Genomic DNA, 21,365 nt, shown 5'->3' on the forward strand with positions numbered 1-21,365 from the left:
AACTTATGACCAATAAATTTGACAAACATAAAAACAAGCTTACACACGACATAGTACATACATGATAAACAGACAAACACATAGACAGAGGTAAACAGACACACACACACGCATGCACGCACGCACGCATGAACACACGCGCGCAAGTACCCACCACTATACCCTTACCCTGCATTATGGGTCTCGAGTATTTACCACTATACAAAACACCAAGCACGACCATCTTCAACAACAGCACATACCATATGAAACATAGTGTTCAAGAGTGCTGTACTGCAATGACAGTCAACATGATACCAACTACCTGCCCTAGATATCACTTTTCTTTGCTCAATCAAAACCTCCATCAACATAACACAGCAGCCCATATTTTGTTCTTTCTCAATGGTAACTGAGTAAAATATATGTATACATACATTTACACCAAGTTAGTAATTGACTGCTTTAAATACAAATAAAGCAGTAACTGAATATGGTTGGCAACTATCAAAAAAAATTTTCAAATCGTATAAAATAAAAGGTTATCCATCTATCATCTTTACTCTACTGTACTCCTTCTGTTGTTGAGTCAACACTTCCCGCTTGCTCGCACTGTTGTACCCGAGGTACTGCTGTCACTATCGAGCCCGTGAATTTTCTTGTTTGTCTTGTCTTGAAACTGCTGCTCAAGTTTTCGTACATCGTCCATTGTCATTCCTGTCACAAAGAAGTAAGTTACAAAATAATCATCAAAAGATACACCACGAGTACAGCAACATTATTTATTACACTCTAGCATAGACGGGTTCTACAGGAAGAAAGTTTTCCTCATAATATCAGCAAAACTTTCTTTGTGGGAAGCTATGGCACTTTTGCCACACTTCAATTACTCACTCCCAATTTCCACTATTTGCTCAGCAGAGGTCGGCTGCCTTCATCACTCTACTCAGCCTATATGGGCAACAAACAGACATTGGCAAGTAATAAGCCATAGCTGTGGGGCAACAACAAAATAAAACGAGATATCATTGTAGTAATGCGCACCTGACTCAACGCTATCACCTGCAATCACAATAACATCGCATGTCAAGGGCAAGATTATGACCATTTCACTTGATGAAACCTCAAATATCTCACTAATTAGCCTAGACTCTGCCTCACTGCTGCATTTGGGATAAGAAGTTGCACGTTTAGTCTAGTCTGGCATTTAGTAGGTAATTGTGTAGCTGCAGTTGAACATCCCCTATATTATGTGTTGTGTGCATCTGCCATCGGCAGATATAACAGACTAAAAGTTTTTGTGGGTGAGGAAATGTAGGTTGGCTACTCGACCCGTGCATGGAATGTAGAGTAATCCTTATAGAGCCCGGGGTAGACTGACAAGTTTTCAGTCAACATTCCAAAAACAGAATCAAACCCAACTATTGTAGTACAAGCATACAACCTTACGTTCTTAATCCCATATTTAATAGTTTACTTCTGTGTGGTGTGTGCGTGCGTGTCCTGCATGTCATGGGTTTGCTATTTCCGAACTCACCATGCCAGCTATCAATCCATGCAAATGCCTGCCGATGCCCAACAAGAAGAATGTCACGTATGCCCTAAAATGACAAAGAAAGCTCTTCAATTGACTTGGAATCAACTTACTTGTAAACAAACCAAACAATTCTATGCCAAGTAGTACAAACATCTGATACCAAGATAATCAATGTGACAAAGAAAGAGAAAAACAGATATCCATATGCATAAAAATACAAAAGTCTAGCATATAACTTTGACACCAACAAGATCCTCTCTATAGTGTATTACCAAGGCATTCATTTTCTTGATAGCAATACAAAAGTAGAGAGTATCAGAGAAAATCAGGAAAGCATGAAAATGCTGTCTTCAACACAGCTAGAAATAACCATAACAGAAAGATAACCACAGTCACATACAACCAAGGTAATAAACTACGGGGTGCTCAACATCAAATATATCAATCATCTCTAATCGTCGAGGATGGCGTCTTGCGAATTCTTCACGCACTGATTCTGTATCAACTGGTACATCTCTATAGATATAAAGAAGAGATAGTCGCACAAGCTACTAATTTCCCATAGTTGGTCTCATGTCTGTCTTGATTTGTTTTAGCCCACTGAAAGATCTCTCTGCAGAAAATGTTGTAACTGAAGACAAAAGGAAGGTGGCACCCTGAGCTCCCCTTCTGGCTATGCCCTGTCATAACATACGACAATAACCCAATAAAATTAACGCCTGTTGTATCGCAGAAGACTGATTTCTAAATCTTTAAGCAAATTGAAACTGTCAAAATTGTTTAGTCAGAGAAGTCCAATGAAACCACTTACATGTATGTACCCAAATATACAAACCTTGACTGAACAACATCCGGAAACCAATAACAATACGTAACCTTGACATAACCATAAGTTATTATAACCATTTGAATCTTTTGAAGAAAGTGTCAACTTTAATCTGCAACCTTGACAACTCTGTTTGTTATTTCATTAGAATAGGCATTGACATGAACCCAGCTTCCGACAAATAATTCTTAGGGAAGTCACTAAAGAGTGAAAGCACAGTGCTACCCCGTGCTTTACTTTGCCTCGCAGTTTCAAACTTTCTGCACTATGCTGAAAGTGGGCATGCATGGTCTGCCTGCGGTTGTGCGTGTGTTATACCACAAAGTTACATTTCCGTGATGAAACATCAAAAGAAGTCTTCTCGAGTCTCTTGGAAGCAGTTGCAATGAATAGCAATGTACTGATTCGTTGACGGCAAACTCGAGTGACGTTGCTAACTCACAGAAGAAAGCAAGCACAAGCCAGATTGTATGACTCAGCACCATTGGTTGCGTGCTGTTCCTGACGAGCATAAACCAGAAAAAAATTGTGGTTTGATGTGCACGTTATATCAGCGCTATCAGACACACCAGCAAAGTCATATATATATATATATATATATATATATATATATATATACATATATCAGTACTTGGTCAACGAAAGAGTGTACACGTCTTAGAAAAGATGTTAGCGAACGACATAGTCTAACAGGATGCACCAGATGGCAGTTGCTCGTGAAATAGCAAAATAGCAAGAGGAAAGGCTGAAAATGATGATGGAATTCAGTGAGCATTTGAAACATGAATGTGCCTTCAACAAAGGTTTTGATAGGTGCAATCAAAACAACATACACTTTGGAAAAGGAAGAAAGCTAACTTCTACTTAGAGCCACACTCGTTGGGGTTTGCTGTGACACACTTTGAATGAAAACATCCTAGAGACTTCACTGATTCTCCTTTCTGGCAACACCGCATTCATGCTAATAGCCAGACATACTTGCTAATAGCCAGACATACTGTAAGTACAGATAAACATGTAACAAACCAGCAATGTCTACTTATTTCATCAAACTTATTTTTCTAATTTCACACAAGATAAATTTATTAAAGGAGAACTCTCACCAAATACTAAAACTTGTTGAAAGAAAGATACAAGGCCTGGTATCTTCCTGCAGGAAACCTACGGTCCAGACAGCCACAGAAGCAGAGAATCGACAAACGAGTTGTTCAGACGATTCCCCGTATGTACATGAAGTCTTACTCTCTCGAAGTACTACTTCAGGTTTGTTTAACCATACCAAGTGCTCCTAACGCACCCAAAATTCAGTGAGACATGATCTATGTGCTAATCTAAGAAGGTCTCCTTCTGAGGTTGTATTGCGACAGTCGATAGTTGCGTGATAACTTTGGGGTCCTAGTTTGCTTTAGTCAATAAATCACAACTTGACAACATATGTCTCATAATTCTCACCTTGAAATGCGCACAGATATCAGTCTTCCTTGCTAACCAACAATCAGAGGTACGCATACGCCACATACGGGTACTAAACACGCCTGCGCAGGTAATTTCAATGCTTTATTTCTTCGTTACGGTAAACTTCTGCAGTAAACGGTTGCAAAGGGTTGTGTCATGAAATGACAGCATTCATTTCAGAGATAGTTGATTTTGGTGAGAGTTCTCCTTTAAAGGATCTGAAAATGTTACTATAATGTCATACATGACAATGTGCCGATATTGCTCTAAACATCAACTAACTAAAAGTGAATAAGATGAGCCATAACTCAAATACGTTACTTCTCACAACAACTACTAGCACACAATTCATTCTTACTCTGTGTATATACGATTCCACTTTTGTCTGAAGACCCCACACCCCAAAGTGAACCTTTACCACCTTGTATGAGCACATGATTGGTCGTGTATGAGACTGCAACACAAACAACACACATCAAGTGTTAAGAATGTGACAAACATTGTTTCAACAGCATTTATCGTAAACCTTCCAATCAGGCTGCAGAGGACCACGATCAGTCTTCGTAGACTTAAAATACCTGCAATCCTACACATAAGTGAAATGTAATGCACCTTCACGTCATAACAAGAGTAACCAAAAACACTGAAATAAACAGAGATGCACCTTTCGACAAGACAAGTGATTTACAAAAATATCAACGAGACAACAAGCAATCAACCAAACAACAAACACACGGAAGAACAAATGATCACCTCGTCTCGTACGTAATGCTTCTCAGGGTAAACGTCGTAGGCTATATCGACATGGTCCACTTCTCTCTGCTGCAACTCCTCTGGTGACAATGATAATGCCTAAATCATACTCAATTATACTATTACATACAAGTCATCACAAACAAAACACAAATAATCTATACATATACGTATACATATACATATACATATACACACACACACATATATATATATATATATATATATATATATATATATATATATATATATATATATATTATACATTCTTTTTACACACATGTACCCACCATTGCGGGTACACGCAAAACTATTTACTCACATACAGGACGTGCTCGGAAGGTACCAGGCATTCTCCTCACTTCGACGAGTGATGCTGTGACGTCGGCCTAGTCATGTAACGCACGAGCACGGCATGGAGGAGCAAGGCAAACGATTGGGAACGAGGTTAAAGTAAACATGCATTAAATATTTGTGCAATCACCACTATAAAAATTAGAGTCGGCGCAGTCATAAATATAGACTGGCCAGTATGGTGGTCATAAGAATTTCCACCATACCGTACAAAATTTTGGGGACACCCTTGCTTTCTAGAGATAGATAAATATCTCCAGCCATGCTTACTGAATTAAAAGTAACATTAGGATGTTAGCTTCCATAGATATCTCCATGTTGGTAGTGAGTTTGTTATGATAGACATAAAAGACAAACAAGTGGAAGACTGATTAGGTTACATTTACTTAGAGATGATTACCTCAAATAATTCAAACACCAATACAAATATAACACCTACTACACACACACACACACACACACACACACACACACACACACACACACACACACACACACACACACACACACACCACACACGTGCACACACACGCGCGCGCGCGCGCACGCACGCACACACGCACGCACACACACACACACACACACACAGGCAGAGGCAGAGGCACAAGCACACCCACAAGCACATTGAAAGTATCACATAACGCACCAACCAACCACATAGCAATGCATGAAAACCCCACTCCCAATAAGTCATCAAATATGCTGCAAGTATCCCCAATAACAACCACCAACAAGCATAAACATCTAACACCCCGAAAAGTCAACAAGAAAGCGCAATGTTCCTACACACTGTGATAACCTTTCATCTATTTCCATCTTGAAAGGTTACTTTCAAGTTCATTGTTAAAGAGGTATAGCATTTCATCTTCCTCACTTTCTATCAATGTTTGTTTACCTACTGTTGGTGAAGGAACAACAACTGGTGACTTCATACTTCTCACAAACTCTTCTCAGTACCCAAAAATTAGGTGTCATCCAATAAGTCACTAAATGTCAGTATCTGGCCTTAATTAACTCTTTCCATTCAGCAGGAAGTCATTCCAAAAATTAACAGTAAATCAAAAAACATGAAAAGACTAAATATAAAGGTGGTAGAGAAAACATTTATAAAACAGTAAACTTCCTGCAACTAAAAAATGTGTGCTATGTTGCCTTTAGCTAAACCTTTTGGCAAGATTAGAAAGAAGTGGATATCTAAAGAAATCTAGACATAGATGGGCAAACAAACAAACAAACCAACCTAGAAACAGACATAGACAAACACTGTCACAGGCACACACCCACAAACACAAAGACAGAGACAAAGACACAGTCAAACACGCACGCACACACACAGCAACCACAACAACAACAAGCCACGCCAAAAACGAACACACTGCCATAATAACCAAGTAACTACCACACCAATCACACCAACAACAGCAACGCCGACACAAACACACGCCCAAAACTAAATTTTACAAAAAAAACTATAAGTACATATTTGAACTCAACAATAAAACAGATCTAAATCATCCACCCACATTGTCGGAAGAGCCATTGTTATCTTCATAACGTGTCTGAATCTCAATCAACAATCGAGGAACAAACGAACACTACCAAAACACGGACATATAAACCACACAGTCCAGACAACGAACCAAGAAGCGGAAGCAATCTCACCGAATATTCTAAAATCACAGGAAACAAGGACATTAGTACATACACATCCGGGACTGTCACAGTAGCTACCGGTCAATGTCAGAGGGTAGAAATTCCACGCTTTCTCCGTAACGTAGAAGATTTTGGGAATAGCAGCACGCACCCAGCCCGGCAGTTTGCTGAAAGCATTTCAAAACAAACGCTCGCACTATAAATAGCCTGCGAATAAGACCCTGTAAAGTGAAACCTCGAAAGGTGGATCTTCTTCTCCGTGTATTGTCCCAAACCGTGGACCGGATGACGCCTCTGTTCGTTATACACGACTTCGACGCCCTCTCCGCGGGCTGTCTCGTCGTGGCTGTGCTTGGCAATCATGTAGAGTTGACCTATCCGATACTGAGAGGGCGTGAGCTGGATTACTCACGATTTTTGTGTGTTGGCGCTTACCTCGTCGACGGTGAGAGGCATGCAGATGCGATACTCTTTGATCAACATGACGAGAGACGTCCGTTCACACGACTGGTGTTCTCGTCTTGATCTTGCTCTCTGTATGATTTTATCACACAAACTCAATTATAGACGCCTCGGTAGGACACCCGGATACACAAGTGATCTGATGACGTCAAGGATCTAAACTCTAGACGTAAGTTCTAAACCGGTGCCGTTTACACTGATTTTCTGTGGATATGGTCACAACCCGGACTTTGCAGCTTCGTTTAGGCTATGGTTTCCCCTGTCAATTAATTAATTACAATTAATTATATGTAGATTATCTACGTATTACTACGTATCCACTCCATTCCATCAGATGGACTTTCACCTGTAAGTTACCTCTTCCGCCTAAGTCATAGTACAGTCATTCTCAAATTGTAACCACTGTCTTCATCGCAAACAAGCGAAGTCCTCCATTAACTAACGCGCGCTAAACAACAATTGCCAGCAGTACTGTAACAACTACATGCTAAAATACCACCAAGAACTCAAATTCTAATCTGAAACTGCGAAGAAATGCTCCATCAATAATGCAATCACGCCAAACTCAACTGGCACGACAACAACCAACAGATAAATCTGAACATGTCTAATTCAAATTCTGCATGTTCTAGTCAATCAGACCGATTCCTGTACTCTAACAATCGGTCGCTACCAAGTGTACAACTACCAAATTCACTCAATGTTCAACTAAACCACTCATCTCGGTGATTTCTTATGTACACTATGAACAAAAGTAACTATGACTGACATCAAATAGCAATAATCACCATTTCCTACAATAACTTAGGTGTTGTGTTGATAGGAGGAAAACATCCTCCTTCGTAGATCCGATTCGGCAAAGCCGAACGGCTTTACAGTCCACTATCTCTCACTCTCGTGTGTCGAGTGGATGTACGACCGCCGTGTGTCTCAGCAGCAGCATCGCGAGCAGCGCTCGATCGTCGGACTGGACTCGGAGGATTGATAGCACCGACTGCTAGTTGCGACGGTTTCATGTGAGAGTGCGATGTACCTGCAACAGTCCGAGATAAGTCGACGATGCCCGCCTCGCGACTGGCATCCTGTCGTCGAGACCGGACCCGTTCCGTTCTCGGCACCACACTATTCCCGTGAACTAGAAACAGAACAGCACCGATGTGTTACAGCAACTTACATCCAGTATCGTAACATTAGACAGTGTTCCAGCTAGGCTATTTGAACAGAGTGCGATGCAATGCCTCACCAACCACGTGCCCTGTAGGCATCTTCACAACAAGACTCAATACTACAAATATTGCGCAGCAAGCCAGGGACTCTGTATTCTAGAGGATCAGTTATGTCGTGTTACGTTTTGCACAGATGTGATCCTGGAGCTGCAAGGCTAAGGTAGAGACACATCACCAGCACAAAGCTACTCCTACACATGCGTTCATAAAGAAAATACCAGCAGTTGGCAAAGCAGGGAAGAGCACAATATCGCTACTTGTATATTTCGGGTACATGTTGCTGCTTCTGAACAAATTTGTTGGAAACTGTATCTGTCCCTCCGTAGTTCAACCACACCACAGACTGCCACGTGCAATTCAGATTCCAGCTCTAGAGACATGCTCAAGGCAAGCTTAAGGCCAGTTCACGATGCACGCCACATAGCTCAATGCAGGTGGTGCCACACTATAACAACAGCACCAAGAGTATCATAAACATGGTTAGCGGTGATAAATCCAGTTCTATTCAAGCAGCAGCAAAAGCTATACGTGTCATTAACAGTAAGCAGACCAATCAGGCAACAGCTAGTGCCACGTAATTTATTGTAGCTCAGATTACTGCACCTGATATAGTGCAACACCACTCACATCATGAACAGAGCAATGCGGCACCCCTAACATTGCCTGCGTTGAGCTGTGCAGCGTGCATCATGAACAGGGCAAATATAATGAGGAATGGAAGACTGGAAGACTTTGGTTGTTTACGAGCACGAAAGACGACGGACACAAACACAGAACCGTGATGTTTAGTAAAATGTGTAGAGACTTCACAGGTCCAACAAGTACATGTCAACTGATGTGGTGCGATGTAGAGTGTGAGTATTTGAAGAAAGACAATGAAAGTCGTCACAGTAATAGAGTACTACAGATTCTGTCTGGTTGAGTTTGATCCCCGTACCAATTTTGATTACGACATAAACTCAATTTCAGATAAACTGGCAAAAAATTGCACGACTCAATAAAAGACTGCCCCACTATTGATACAAAGTGCCCTCCTTGGTAAACCTTTTTTCTGCCCAATTCAAATCTTAGCTGGAACACTGTGAGCAACCTCCATGTTACATTATGTTAGCATCACACTAGAATTGTATGTCTACCTGCTTGCTGTGACCATGGAACAGGAATTCCGGATCCTTGAGCTCCACTTCCGGTGTGCACTTCTCCAGGTCTTATTCTTCCCGGTGCCGTGTTCATCGCTCGGCCCTTGCTGTCGCACGTCTCTGTGTTAGGCACCTTGTCTAGAGTCATTTGCCACTTTCTTAGTCCCGGCGTCATGCGTTGATGGTGATGGTCTTGTTGACCTGCGGCCACCTCGTACGGTCCTTTTTCGTTTGCAGGAGCCGCTTGATATTGTGCAGTTCTCATTCTGTCGTGACGATCATAGTGACGATCGCCTCGATCTAGTCCTCCTCCGATGACAGGAGCACGAGGACCCTAACACGACACAGATATACATAGTTAGAAAACTATCAAAAATATTAGTACTTTCAAATCCCCATCTGATCCTAACTCCCCACTGTACAATGCACATTCATACTGCACATCCATACTTCAGACTCTATAAAATGGGTGGCTACTAAATCTTTCTCATCCTTAAAATTTTGACATGAAAACTGGATCGACCAACCAAACAATCATAATATAGTAATGAACATGTGACAATTTATGTGTCATTCATGATGTGTGGCCCACTATGCAAAACAAATCATATAGATACAGTAGACCCTCACACATCCGACTCCCTTTGGCCAAGCACAATGGAATAGAGATCAGGATTTCCAACTGTACACCTCAGAGTCCCAGTCTGCTTTTCGTAGTCCCAGACAAAGCCAATTCTGATGACCATGTACATATGTTACTGTACATGGTCTGAAACATGTACAATATGCTGGTGATAAGTGATTACACAAAGCTGTAATACGTGTACTATATAAAACTACAATCACCAAACTACACCTACGAACAGCATGTTTGAATGTACTGTACACACAGACTAGCCTACTCTTGTGAATAATGGTCAGTAACAGATGTTTGAAAAAGCGACTGGACCCTTTTACAAACTGCAAATTTGCCTAAGATCATTGTCATTGAGCTTGTAACGTCATATCCGCTTCACAAAAACTGTTGGATATACGAGGGGTCGAAAGTGCAAGGGTTTACTGTACCGAAAGAAACAAGCAAACTACCACTAGATGTTAACACCTGGGAGCACAGATATGTACTCGCGGTTAAGTGTGTACCTATCCTTTCTACAGCAGACACATCCTAGTGCGGAGTGTTCACTAAGGTTTCAGACATTGCTGGACCATCCTACATATACTTAAATAGCAACTACATCTGCTTTGTGGCATGACACACACTACTACAGTTTCGTCAGCTACCAATCCATCAACTACCAAAGCGATTTCAGCTAACAGCGTCACTTGTTGACCTTGTGATGAAACCAATCTTCCTCAAAAGGAGCGATAGAGAGCACAAAACTATGCAAAATAGTGCGTCATCACACTTCCAGGACTTTTGCAGAAAAGAGGCATTTCAGTTCTGTCAGTGTGAATAGAACCCGAACTATCATGCAACAAACTGTTCACACATGAGATGGCAGCACTTGTCGGTCATTGCACTCAAGTGTAATACACTGCATGCCACAACTCCTTGAGCATAACCCATAAAAACACTCTAATTGACATCATGAGATCTTACCTTGAGAGTGTTCCAGTCGTAGACGTAGTCGTAAGTGTAACCTTGACGATGAAAAAGATTCCTGAATAATTGTCTCAAGTAAGCATAATCAGGTTTGTCATCAAATCTCAGAGATCGACAGAAATTCAAGTATGTTGCAAATTCGGCTAGAAAAAAGAAACACTTCAAAAATATCGTGTCACAAAATCGCAGACAAAAACAGCAAATATCAACGTGTTAAATGCAGCAAAACACAGACCTAACACAGAGTACAGACTTTTGCAAAATTATAAATCCACCCTACTCATGTGACAGACAAAATGTGTGAATGGTGTAAAATGATACCAGGAGTTCCCTTAATGATTACTTTGAACTACCAACATATAGTAATACTTGTGTTCTTAGAGTTAGAGCTACAGCTAAATAATTCAGTTCATCTTTCACTAAAGAAATCGAAGTGCGTTTGTCTGGCAATAAACCACAGATGTCCAATCTAAACAGTTTCCTTGATAAGCTTTCTACTTCTGAGAGAACTTAACATTAAATTCATCGTCAAGTTGCTAGAAATTACCGTTTTGTCTTTGTTTGGCAGCAAATGAGCAAATTGTTTATGACGTAACAAACTTGTTCCTAGGGTCCGTAATTGTTCAAAAAACCAAACAAAAGCACTAAATCAATGCACTAATGACTACAAGACGCAAAACTGTTGGCTTCAATGTCATTCTTACTGCATACCGTAGATATTCCTAAATTCATTACTTCCGGTTATATTCTGTGATGGTTTTAGAATATTGCAAGTTGAGACAATGGCGCCAAATCGTCCTGTTTTTTTACGCTGTTTGAGCTCATAGAGCAGCGGAACGTCGACAACCCTACAGTTCAGTCATCCTTTTGTTCCAATTTCAGTCCTTGCTTCGATTTTTTGCGTTCTTCGTGTTTAAACCATGCCTCAAGGAAAGCAGTGCAGCCCCAATACTCTACAAGAAATCGAAGTCCATCTTGGGAACAAGTTGCCAGAACGTGAAGTGGCAGGAGCAGTAGGAGTCTCTCGTGGAATGATTCAGAATGTCATCAGATGCCTTCAAAACGGCACCAGCAACTACAAAAGAAGACCAGGCCGAGGTAGAAAAACAACAACTTGAACTGCCCAACATATTGAATTTGCTGCTCTTCAAGATCACCAAGTCACTCTGCGAGAGCTTCAAGCAGACTTGACTGTCGTGACTGGCCAGCCTGTATCACATTCCCTCATTAGTAGACGCCTGTCAGAGAAAGGTTTCAATGCTCAACAACCTCGTAAAATCCACACTACGTTTTCAACGAGAGAGTGGCTTCGTGCTAATGACGTCAATGTTCTTGAGTGGCCGTCTCGCTCTCCACACGCCAATGCAATAGAACATCTGTGGCTCTGGCTGAAAGTGAGAGTACATTGTTTGCACCCTCAAACAGCAGCCGATCTCTGGGCTGCAGTGTAAACAGTATGGGCGTCAATTCCTTTTGACCTTGTACAGACTTTAGTTGACAGTCTTCTGCGTCGTGTAGAAGCGATACGCAGAGCTAACGGCGGTTGGACAAAATACTAGCTAGTGTGTAAATATTAACGACTTCTTGCCTAGAAACCAATTACACTAAATGCCACAAATTTGTTTACTATGATAAAATATTCACTTAACAGCACATGCGCAGACAAGACTTCGGAAGATAATGATGTTTTTCCCCAACTTGGTAACTTTACATTCTCTAGTCAAGGTGTGAAGGGGTTTGAATTTAGACTCAGATACACAGCAAATAATTTTGTAATGAAAATATAACTTAGAAGCTTCTCTGTGACTGACTACGCTGTCAAAACACGATAAAATGTACAACAGGTAGGATGGATTTATAATTATGCAAGAGACAGTATCTGCATCGACATTACAGAAAATAAAAATTGTAAACGACCATGTACAAGCCCTGATCATCAAGACCTTTGGTTAAAGCCATCAACTATTAAGTAATCATGGCACTTACAGCCACCTTGCTAAAGTGGATAAACACCAGATGCTAACAGATGCCACTCATTGACACCTTCATGTCTCAGCCTAATTGTGCTATTTGCACTGTCAGATAGACGTGATGTACTACTACTGTAGACCAACAAACCTAATAGTAATTGCAAACTTGTGAAAATATACTTACAAAGGCCCATACTCCAACAGTGGTCCCCCTCTACTTGATGTATAGGCAGTTAAGTAATGAGAGACAAAGAAGGATCGCTACATAAAAGTACAAGTAGTAGTGCATACTAGAAACTTGAAGACCATTTGGTAACTTGCCTCATCAAAAATCTATACCTTGCTAGACAGAGTACAGGAGAAGTAATGTGGCAAAAACAAAGATAAAAGCAGCCCAGAGATATCAGAAACCCGATGGATGGTCTAAAAGTGTATTTCTTTACCTCTTCTGGCTCTTGAGACTTCTGAAAGATGCCTAAAGAATTAAGGTGTCTTACCCTCTTAAGAAGAGGGCAGAGAAGAGCTCAGGTACGTGCAGTTATGTACACATTTTGTGCTAATAGCTCTGGATAGTAGCAACGCTATGAATCCAAATTATCCACTATATCCATAGCCACAAAACAACAACTACAACTTATCCATTTCTGTCCATGATGAGCAAACATTCAGTAACCTTACAGTGCAGGAAGGCTGGCCTGTAGACATAATGCCTTCCAATCTCTTCTGTTTGTTTCAGTGAATATGCCTTTTCTCACAACTTCAGATGTTGTCTTCTTCGAAGTCTTTCTTTTCCAGAAGAGCCAGAGGAGGTAGAGAAACGAGCCCTAAATACTTTCAGAAGATCTTCTGCTGCTGTTGAGTTGTAGGGCTTTAAACCAGACCTTATGTAATGCTATAGCCTAAGGCACAAACTCTCAACATACAAGTGGACATCCCTTATCTTTGGTCTTCAAAAGAGGACCACCATTCCATCTTCACAGTAAATTCTGTCTATGCATGCTAGTTTTGGTGGAATTAATTAAGTTAAGAATGGATTTTGGTAATTATTTACCAGAGGATAGGTCTTGGTCTGACGATAAACAGATGTAACTACTAGAGGAGGTGGTCAGTAGCAGTATAGTGTATAAGTTACAGGAATTATATTTTCTTGTGACAATGTGTAATAATACACATGTCTATCGCTGTCTCACCATGCCTAAGCTTAACATCTTAAGTTCTCATCAAGGAAACTACAAAACAACAAACACAAACTAAAGACAAACCATAATCTCTCTGGTAAAAGCAAAAAAAGTGGCAAGACCTACTATACAGCTCCTATATCCGCGCCGATACATTTCTAGCAATCACCTACAGGTAGTGAAGTGCCTAACATCAAGTCAGCTTCCTATTCCAGTACGTTGCAAAAGTGAAAGTCCATCCCACACACTAATTAAGGAAATTACAATGTTTAGTGCAGTGCACAAAACAACTGCTACTAAATGCAACAGAATTATTACACAAAACACATTGATTCTCCTTCAATATAACATGTTGAGGAAAACTAACTCAGCAACACACACTACCTCACTACCACACAACTGTTAATCCAAGAAACAAACATACTCATAGCCAAACATATACATGTTTCAGGTACCTAATATGCATTTACTTTATTCATGCGTAAAACAGCACATTAAAACGAGACACAAGTACATAGATTAACTATTACTATCGCAGTGATACTCGTACCTGGAAATCCTTTGCACAAGACTTCAATCGGTGTCGACATCTTTTTCTCACTTATTCTTTCATACTTCTGTTTCTTAGTTGCTGCTTTCAAACCTTGCCAAGGCAGCGAGCCCAAATTGAAATACATTAGCATATATCCCAATGATTCCAAGTCATCACGCCGACTTTGCTCTACAAACAAACAAATCATGACATACAAAAAACACAACAATACCCCACACTGGGCCTACCGATTCCCAAATGTGTATTGATGCTAGCATATCTGGCAGTGCCAGTCAAGTTCTTGTCTTCTCTGTATGGAATGTGTTGGTGTGTGCGTGGATCGCGATACTTCTTGGCCAAACCAAAATCAATAATGTACACAAGATTGCCTTTCTTTGCGAGTCCCATTAGAAAATTGTCAGGCTTCACGTCTCGATGAATAAAGTTCTTTGAATGAACATACTCAATGCGACTTATCTACAACAGCAGCAGAGGAATATAGTCACAACACAAGTAAAAGTACTGGTGGTGTAAAGACACATACACAGTAACCATGACAAGCTCTTACCAATGCAGATCACCACACCACAGCAGTGCAAGTAGGTCATAGCTTTACCCTACAGTTTATCTTTCCTGCAACTAGTTAGGCCAAAATTCTAGTTATATGCCTCATTGCTGTACAGTAGGACGTCACTTCTCTAAACACCAGTTAACCTTAATGCGTTGGTCTACCGGACAACCTTGTGCCTCAGACTCACTCTAGCTTTGTGCAAACAAAACAGTAATGCGCATGAGCATTGAGTGCATGTGTAGTTCTCATCTCATGGCAATGCCAAAACCCCAAGAGCAACAGAAGGAGAAGTGAAACGAGTCATTCTCTCTAGAGAAGAAAAAAATTTGCACCAAAGCTTCAGACGGCTGGAGCTACTCTTGTATTGGTGAAGAAAATGGAATTGCCAAATTGACTGTGCATGACATTGTGAAAACAAAGGACAAACTGAAACATTTCCGCTCTCAGCTGCAACACAACTATTGCACCAAAAATGCTGAGTAGTTCAACATTCTATGTGGGTGTCGCAAGTAGGCATCACTTATCAGGACTATTCAGAGCTATGAATGTGTCAGGGAAAAGTGCTCGGATAAGTGATATCCTAGTGTACATATACACACGTATCTTTCTTAGACAGCCTTCAAGGTCAGCCCAGATAGTAATAACTGGTAACTTGTGAACTACACTTTGTTGCACAAATCACCCACTCCAGTTGACGCAATCTTACTTATACCCATACAAACACTAACCAAACTTACTGATCTAGCAGTAGAGCAGATACCGCAATAACAAAAGCGCACGCGCACGCACACGCACACACACACACACACACACACACACACACACACACACACACACACATGCACACAGGCACGCACACACAGCATTCTACATACCTACCAATCACCCTATCCTTTGTCCCAGCAAGAGTACACTCTATCTGTCTACCAAACCCTCAGATTGGGTATCTCAACAAACTTTGCACACAACAAAAACAAGCGTAACTAGATATTTCTCAAGCTTGCTTTCCAACCCAACCCCTCCCCTCCAGTCAAGTAGCAGTGAGTCATGCAAATAGAATTTTGTTTCCCTGACAATTGTTTCCGCCATTCTATTTAACAACAGAGATCATACAACGCTCTCTGTTACCAATGAGTGCTGGTGTCCCAAGTGATGTACAGGGTGCAACATCAATTAATCAGTAATCAGTATTATCACTAAGAATAATGGCCGCATCCTTACTCTGACAACAACTAAATACATATCCATATGTAATTGAAGCCCAACTAATTCTTTCCCACAAAATTCTTGCTATTGTCATCCATCTCTATACAGTCACCCTAACAGAGTTTACCTAGATGTATAGACATGACTGTGGTGATACACTGTAAACAAAGCAAATTGTTAACACAAGCATACTCTGATATACCCCTTCAATAATGAATGCATACAGCAACAGGAATTAACTGGAAAAAACAAGGAATGGACTGGAAAACAGGAATTAGTGGGGTAAGATAAGCATGTAATCAATTCCAAACTTTGAAATCTGGCATTCAATTTGTGAATCAATGTACTGTGTGTGCTGGTGTCCATTGGAGACAATGATGTATGGGGTTTGACACTAGATAAGAAGTTGTGATTGTCATTGCCTTTACTCACATCTCCTTAGATTGTCAAACCCCATACATCATTGTCTTCACAACTGACACCACCACACACTGTACACTGATTCATACACAGCCATATCCAAGATATCAGTGCTTGAATCATCATAAAACACGACAACAACAGTTTACAACTGGTCTGAGCAAGCCAAGATACTAATTTATAGAATGACAACTAATTGACATGACAAACAAGTACACTAAAGCAATAAAGAAAGATCACCACAACCACCTGTTGCCTAATAACCAACAAGAAACACACCTACCATGGATTTTATCAACAGAAACGCGCTCACAACACACTCTACCTCATCTTAACGAAACATTTTTCCCATATCGACAACAAGCTGACAAAGCCACAAGTTACTTGTTTGGCTGCAACCATTCCCATACTAAACCACATCCGGGATACGCAAACTACAAGTATGCCGAAGTTTCCATCGAGTCCCCTCTCTCCCCTCGTCTCCCCACTCTAGACACTCACCAGTTGATCAGCCAGTAGTAAAACCGTCTTGATACTGAACTTTCGCGAACAGAAATTGAACAAATCCTCCAAACTCGGTCCGAGCAACTCCATCACCAATACATTGTAGTCCCCCTCCGAGCCACACCATTTCAAGTGAGGAATGCCAACTAGAGACACCGAGAGAAACGCCCGAAAACGTTAGATTTCAAACAAGAAAAACCGATGAAACAACATGCAGTGATGAGTCATGATCACCTCCGCCCTGCATTATTTTGTAGAATTTCGCTTCGATGTGAAGCTGCGGGTGCTTCGTGCGAATGCTTTCGAGTTTGATGGCCACCTCCTCTCCTGTCTGAACGTTTGTGCCTGTTACAAGCCCAATGAAATGACAGTTTTCGCCTAGGGGAACAGCCCCAAAAGGAGACTCACCCAAATAAATGTCACCAAACGACCCGCTACCGATCTTGCGACCGAGCCTGTACTTTCCACCAACTCTAAGCTCCATCGCACATCAACGACGACCCCAACAACCGTCGACTGTCGTCAAAAAAATGACCGGAAGCGCTTCCGTCTTTTCAACAACCGAAAGCTCGCTCGTCGCCAATCTCAGCACCGGCTACACACAAACGCTACAATTCTAGTCCCTACGGTATCGTTCTCGTACGTCACACTGACAGCTGAACGCTCCGATTGCCCGTGGAGGCTTGGATTCCAATCGCGACTTCGCCAAACAAATAGGCGGTCACTACCAACTGCTAAAGATCCCGGATAAGAAACCGGGAAACGCCGATGTCAAGTTGTTGCATCACCATTTGTCGGCTTCAGCTCGATTGTCCAGTTCTGTGCTATTGTCCTGTTATGTCATTCGTTAGTGACCACTATTTCGTTACAAAAACCCACGTAGGTTGAAGTACAAAGGCTATATCGGGAAAGAGTAGGGTGACACACGCAGACAATTGCAAAGTGATGTGGCAACGCAACAAAGGCAATTCGTGTCGATGCATTGTGATTTAGTGGTCATGTGACGACAACCACCATGAACTGAAACAAATGCCAGACAGGTGCATTGATATCACTATTTTCTATTGCACTTCTCACAATACAACTGTATTGTGTCTTTTAATTATAAACTTTAACATATTCAAATAATTTAGCAATATAGTAGCAGTCAGTTGGTTAATTACTTAAGTCTATAGTGAAGGCAACGCATTGTATAGTAATTCTTTACTGTCGGCATTTAAATGCCTTGGGAATTTAATGTCAAACTGAATTACGAGATCGCCTTTCTTGTTGGGGTTGCGAGGTAATGGCAGTCCCATTCCTGGTAAGGTCTTGATATACGATGGACTGACAACCGTGTCCAATAGTACTTCAACAGTCTTTCCCTCTGGCGTTGGAACAGAGACCGTCCCTCCACAGAGAGCATCTCGAAGACTCATCTTGGCAACATAAATAACATTGCAGCCGTCTCGTTTGAGATAAGAATGAGGTTTGTCCCTCACTGTAAATACAATGTCTGCAGGAATTCTACCAGGCAATTGGTCGCCTTCCTTAGGAAAAGTTATCCTCGTCCCTGCCTTCCAGCCCTTCTTCACCTCAATACTCAGTATCTTGTCCTCCGTCCGAACCTCAGCGCCATTAGATACCTTCCTTGTAACCTTCAATTTTTTTGTACAACCTCGTAGAACTTCTTCGAGACTCACAAACAAATCTTTCTCGATAGGTGGATCTTGAGCTTGTCTAGAACCCCTCATAAAACTACAAGGACCGTCTCTATCCACATCCATTTGATCACCAAAGTTGAACATCATGCCATTCGATCCACCACCAAACATACCACCAAACATACCACCACCCAGCATGTTAGAAAACGGATCGTCCGTGCCGAAGAACGCTCGGAAAGTCTCTCTCGGGTCACCGTGGAAAGAGTAAGTGAAGCCTCCCGGTCCCGGTCCTCCACCGCCGCCGGCCTTCAGACCCTCCTCGCCGTATTTGTCGTAGATGTCGCGTTTCTCTTGGTCGTGGAGCACTTCGTACGCCTCCGAGACCTCCTTGAACTTCTCTTCGGCGTCGGGTGACTTGTTCTTGTCGGGATGGTATCGGAGCGCGAGATTTCTGTACGCCTTCTTGATGTCGGCCTCGCTCGCGTTGCGACCGACGCCCAAAATCTTGTAGTAGTCTTTACCCATTTGAGGTGCACTCGTCTCAACAAACACGTCGCTCAATAATATCGGGCACGACAAGACCGCTTCCTATATCTAGACCTACAAGAGTTCTAGGCACTTCTAGAAAGTTCTCTGCGACGCTCGAAACGAGCGAAATTCTAGCGCGCGTTAATTACTATTTTACTCAAGGCACCGCCTTTGGTGTCCCGGATTGGCATCATCTGTGTGTGTTTCATCTGTAAGTTGTACGTATGTACATGTACCTAAAAACAGGGGTGGCCAACTGGCGCTATGGTGTCACAGGTTGCACCAGAGACTGGTCTTGGGCACCAAGCAAGCAAAGGTTTGGCACCAAGGCTTGGAGCCCACCTAAGCAGATGGTGACGTCACGACTGTGAGGTGATCCCATGACTAGGAGACATCACCGATCTAGACACATGAGTATGTATGTATGTACGTATGTATTTATATAAATGTGTGTGTGTATGCTTAGAAATGTATGTATGTCTGTACGTATGTAGGGTAGGTGTACCTAATTGTGGACACTCCCCCGGTAATTTGAGTTACAAACGCTGTTTCTCTGGTAACCTACAACGGAGAGAGAGGGAAACATGTCCGATGTACGCACCAATGTCTAAGCTTTGGAACAATGCCTGTATGACTAGAATCGCACAACGTCTGCCAGCGCACTAGCAAAATATACGGGATAACGTCTATGAACAACCCAAACAGAGGTATCATAGCTAATTGTGGACATTTTTTCTCGGCCACAGAAAGCGACTGAGTCTGAGTAACAGCTGGACTAGACACCTGAATGGTTGCCTCACAAGCTGGTATTTTGGGCCGCAATCAAACCCATGTTCTGTTGTGTATCACCACTGTGAAACTGTTAGCAGCTACAAGGTTCCTCCCATCACGTCCACAAATTCGAGGTATACGAATCGATCTTTTGTTGGATCATGAAAGTGGCTTGACGTTAGTTAAGCGATTATCGAGTACCTTCGTAAAGTTTTGAGCCTAGTTACGTTGACTGTAACATGGTAAAGAAGAACATTATGTGCATGGAGCGAACATGTAATTCCAATTCAGTAAACACCTGAATATCTTCACTCATACTAGATCTAGACATCAGTAATTCACTGACAATCAGCATCTAGCTGTTTTCACTGCTACTAAATCTGGCCACAATAGGGTATGAAATGAGAACGAACAGAGTAGGTGGAATGTCAATATCACCGACATTAGTAATCCAGTCAGAATTTGACTGTCTTCACTGCTACTAGATCTGGCAACAATAAGACACAAAATGAAAACCTACAAACTCACCTAGGATAGGTGGAAGGTCAACTACCCCAGTGCGCTCACTGATGTTGTGCAATTCTAGTCGTACAGGTACCGTTACGAAGCCTAGACATTGGTGCATATATCGGACATGTTTCCCTGTCTCTTCATGCAGGCTACCTGAAAAAACAGCGATTGTAACTCAAATTACCGGGGAGTGTCCACAATTAGGTACATTTACCCTACTATGTAGGTAGGTAGCAGAGGTGTAGGAATAGCATCCAGGTTGGAGCTAACATGTTAACCAATAACGTACTAAATAATAATAGACTATTCTAATCATGTGATCACGTCTCTCTCACTCTACATCCAATCTATGCTATATAGATCTAGTTTATCATTACATTCATCTCATGAATTAGCTAAGCACCACATCTTCTTTACAACTGATGGCTAAAAGTCATAGTGGTGTGTGCCTTACAATGGTGTCGCTTGCAGCAGGGAAGTATGTCAGCAATTCTTTCCTAGTCCCCAACTCAAAATCTGCAATATCAAAGCCAGGACTGACAGTA

The 21,365-nt window shown here is 41.6% G+C and overlaps 3 protein-coding genes across 3 annotated transcripts; all 3 read right to left on the reverse strand.

The window, feature by feature from the left end:
• Positions 1–254: 254 nt before the first annotated feature.
• LOC134184335 (cytoplasmic phosphatidylinositol transfer protein 1-like) lies at positions 255–7,129 on the reverse strand. Its single transcript, XM_062652003.1, has 10 exons — positions 6,993–7,129; positions 6,793–6,941; positions 6,636–6,724; positions 6,567–6,574; positions 6,428–6,499; positions 4,551–4,649; positions 4,324–4,383; positions 4,156–4,251; positions 1,517–1,580; positions 255–696 (listed from the first exon to the last, which is right to left on the reverse strand). The coding sequence occupies exons 1-10, from the start codon at positions 7,038–7,040 to the stop codon at positions 569–571; spliced, it is 813 nt and encodes a 270-aa protein (XP_062507987.1). The 5' UTR covers positions 7,041–7,129; the 3' UTR covers positions 255–568.
• Positions 7,130–7,611: 482 nt separating this feature from the next.
• On the reverse strand, positions 7,612–18,093 carry LOC134184334 (casein kinase I-like). Its single transcript, XM_062652001.1, has 9 exons — positions 18,023–18,093; positions 17,777–17,963; positions 17,603–17,713; positions 17,366–17,514; positions 14,916–15,144; positions 14,686–14,856; positions 10,985–11,130; positions 9,382–9,718; positions 7,612–8,154 (listed from the first exon to the last, which is right to left on the reverse strand). The coding sequence occupies exons 2-9, from the start codon at positions 17,850–17,852 to the stop codon at positions 7,892–7,894; spliced, it is 1,482 nt and encodes a 493-aa protein (XP_062507985.1). The 5' UTR covers positions 17,853–17,963; positions 18,023–18,093; the 3' UTR covers positions 7,612–7,891.
• A 282-nt stretch (positions 18,094–18,375) lies between these two features.
• Positions 18,376–19,665, reverse strand: LOC134184822 (dnaJ homolog subfamily B member 4-like). Its single transcript, XM_062652574.1, has one exon. The coding sequence runs from the start codon at positions 19,534–19,536 to the stop codon at positions 18,538–18,540; it is 999 nt and encodes a 332-aa protein (XP_062508558.1). The 5' UTR covers positions 19,537–19,665; the 3' UTR covers positions 18,376–18,537.
• Positions 19,666–21,365: the final 1,700 nt, after the last annotated feature.

Source organism: Corticium candelabrum, chromosome 9 (genome assembly GCF_963422355.1).
Source record: "Corticium candelabrum chromosome 9, ooCorCand1.1, whole genome shotgun sequence".
Classification (NCBI taxonomy): domain Eukaryota; kingdom Metazoa; phylum Porifera; class Homoscleromorpha; order Homosclerophorida; family Plakinidae; genus Corticium; species Corticium candelabrum.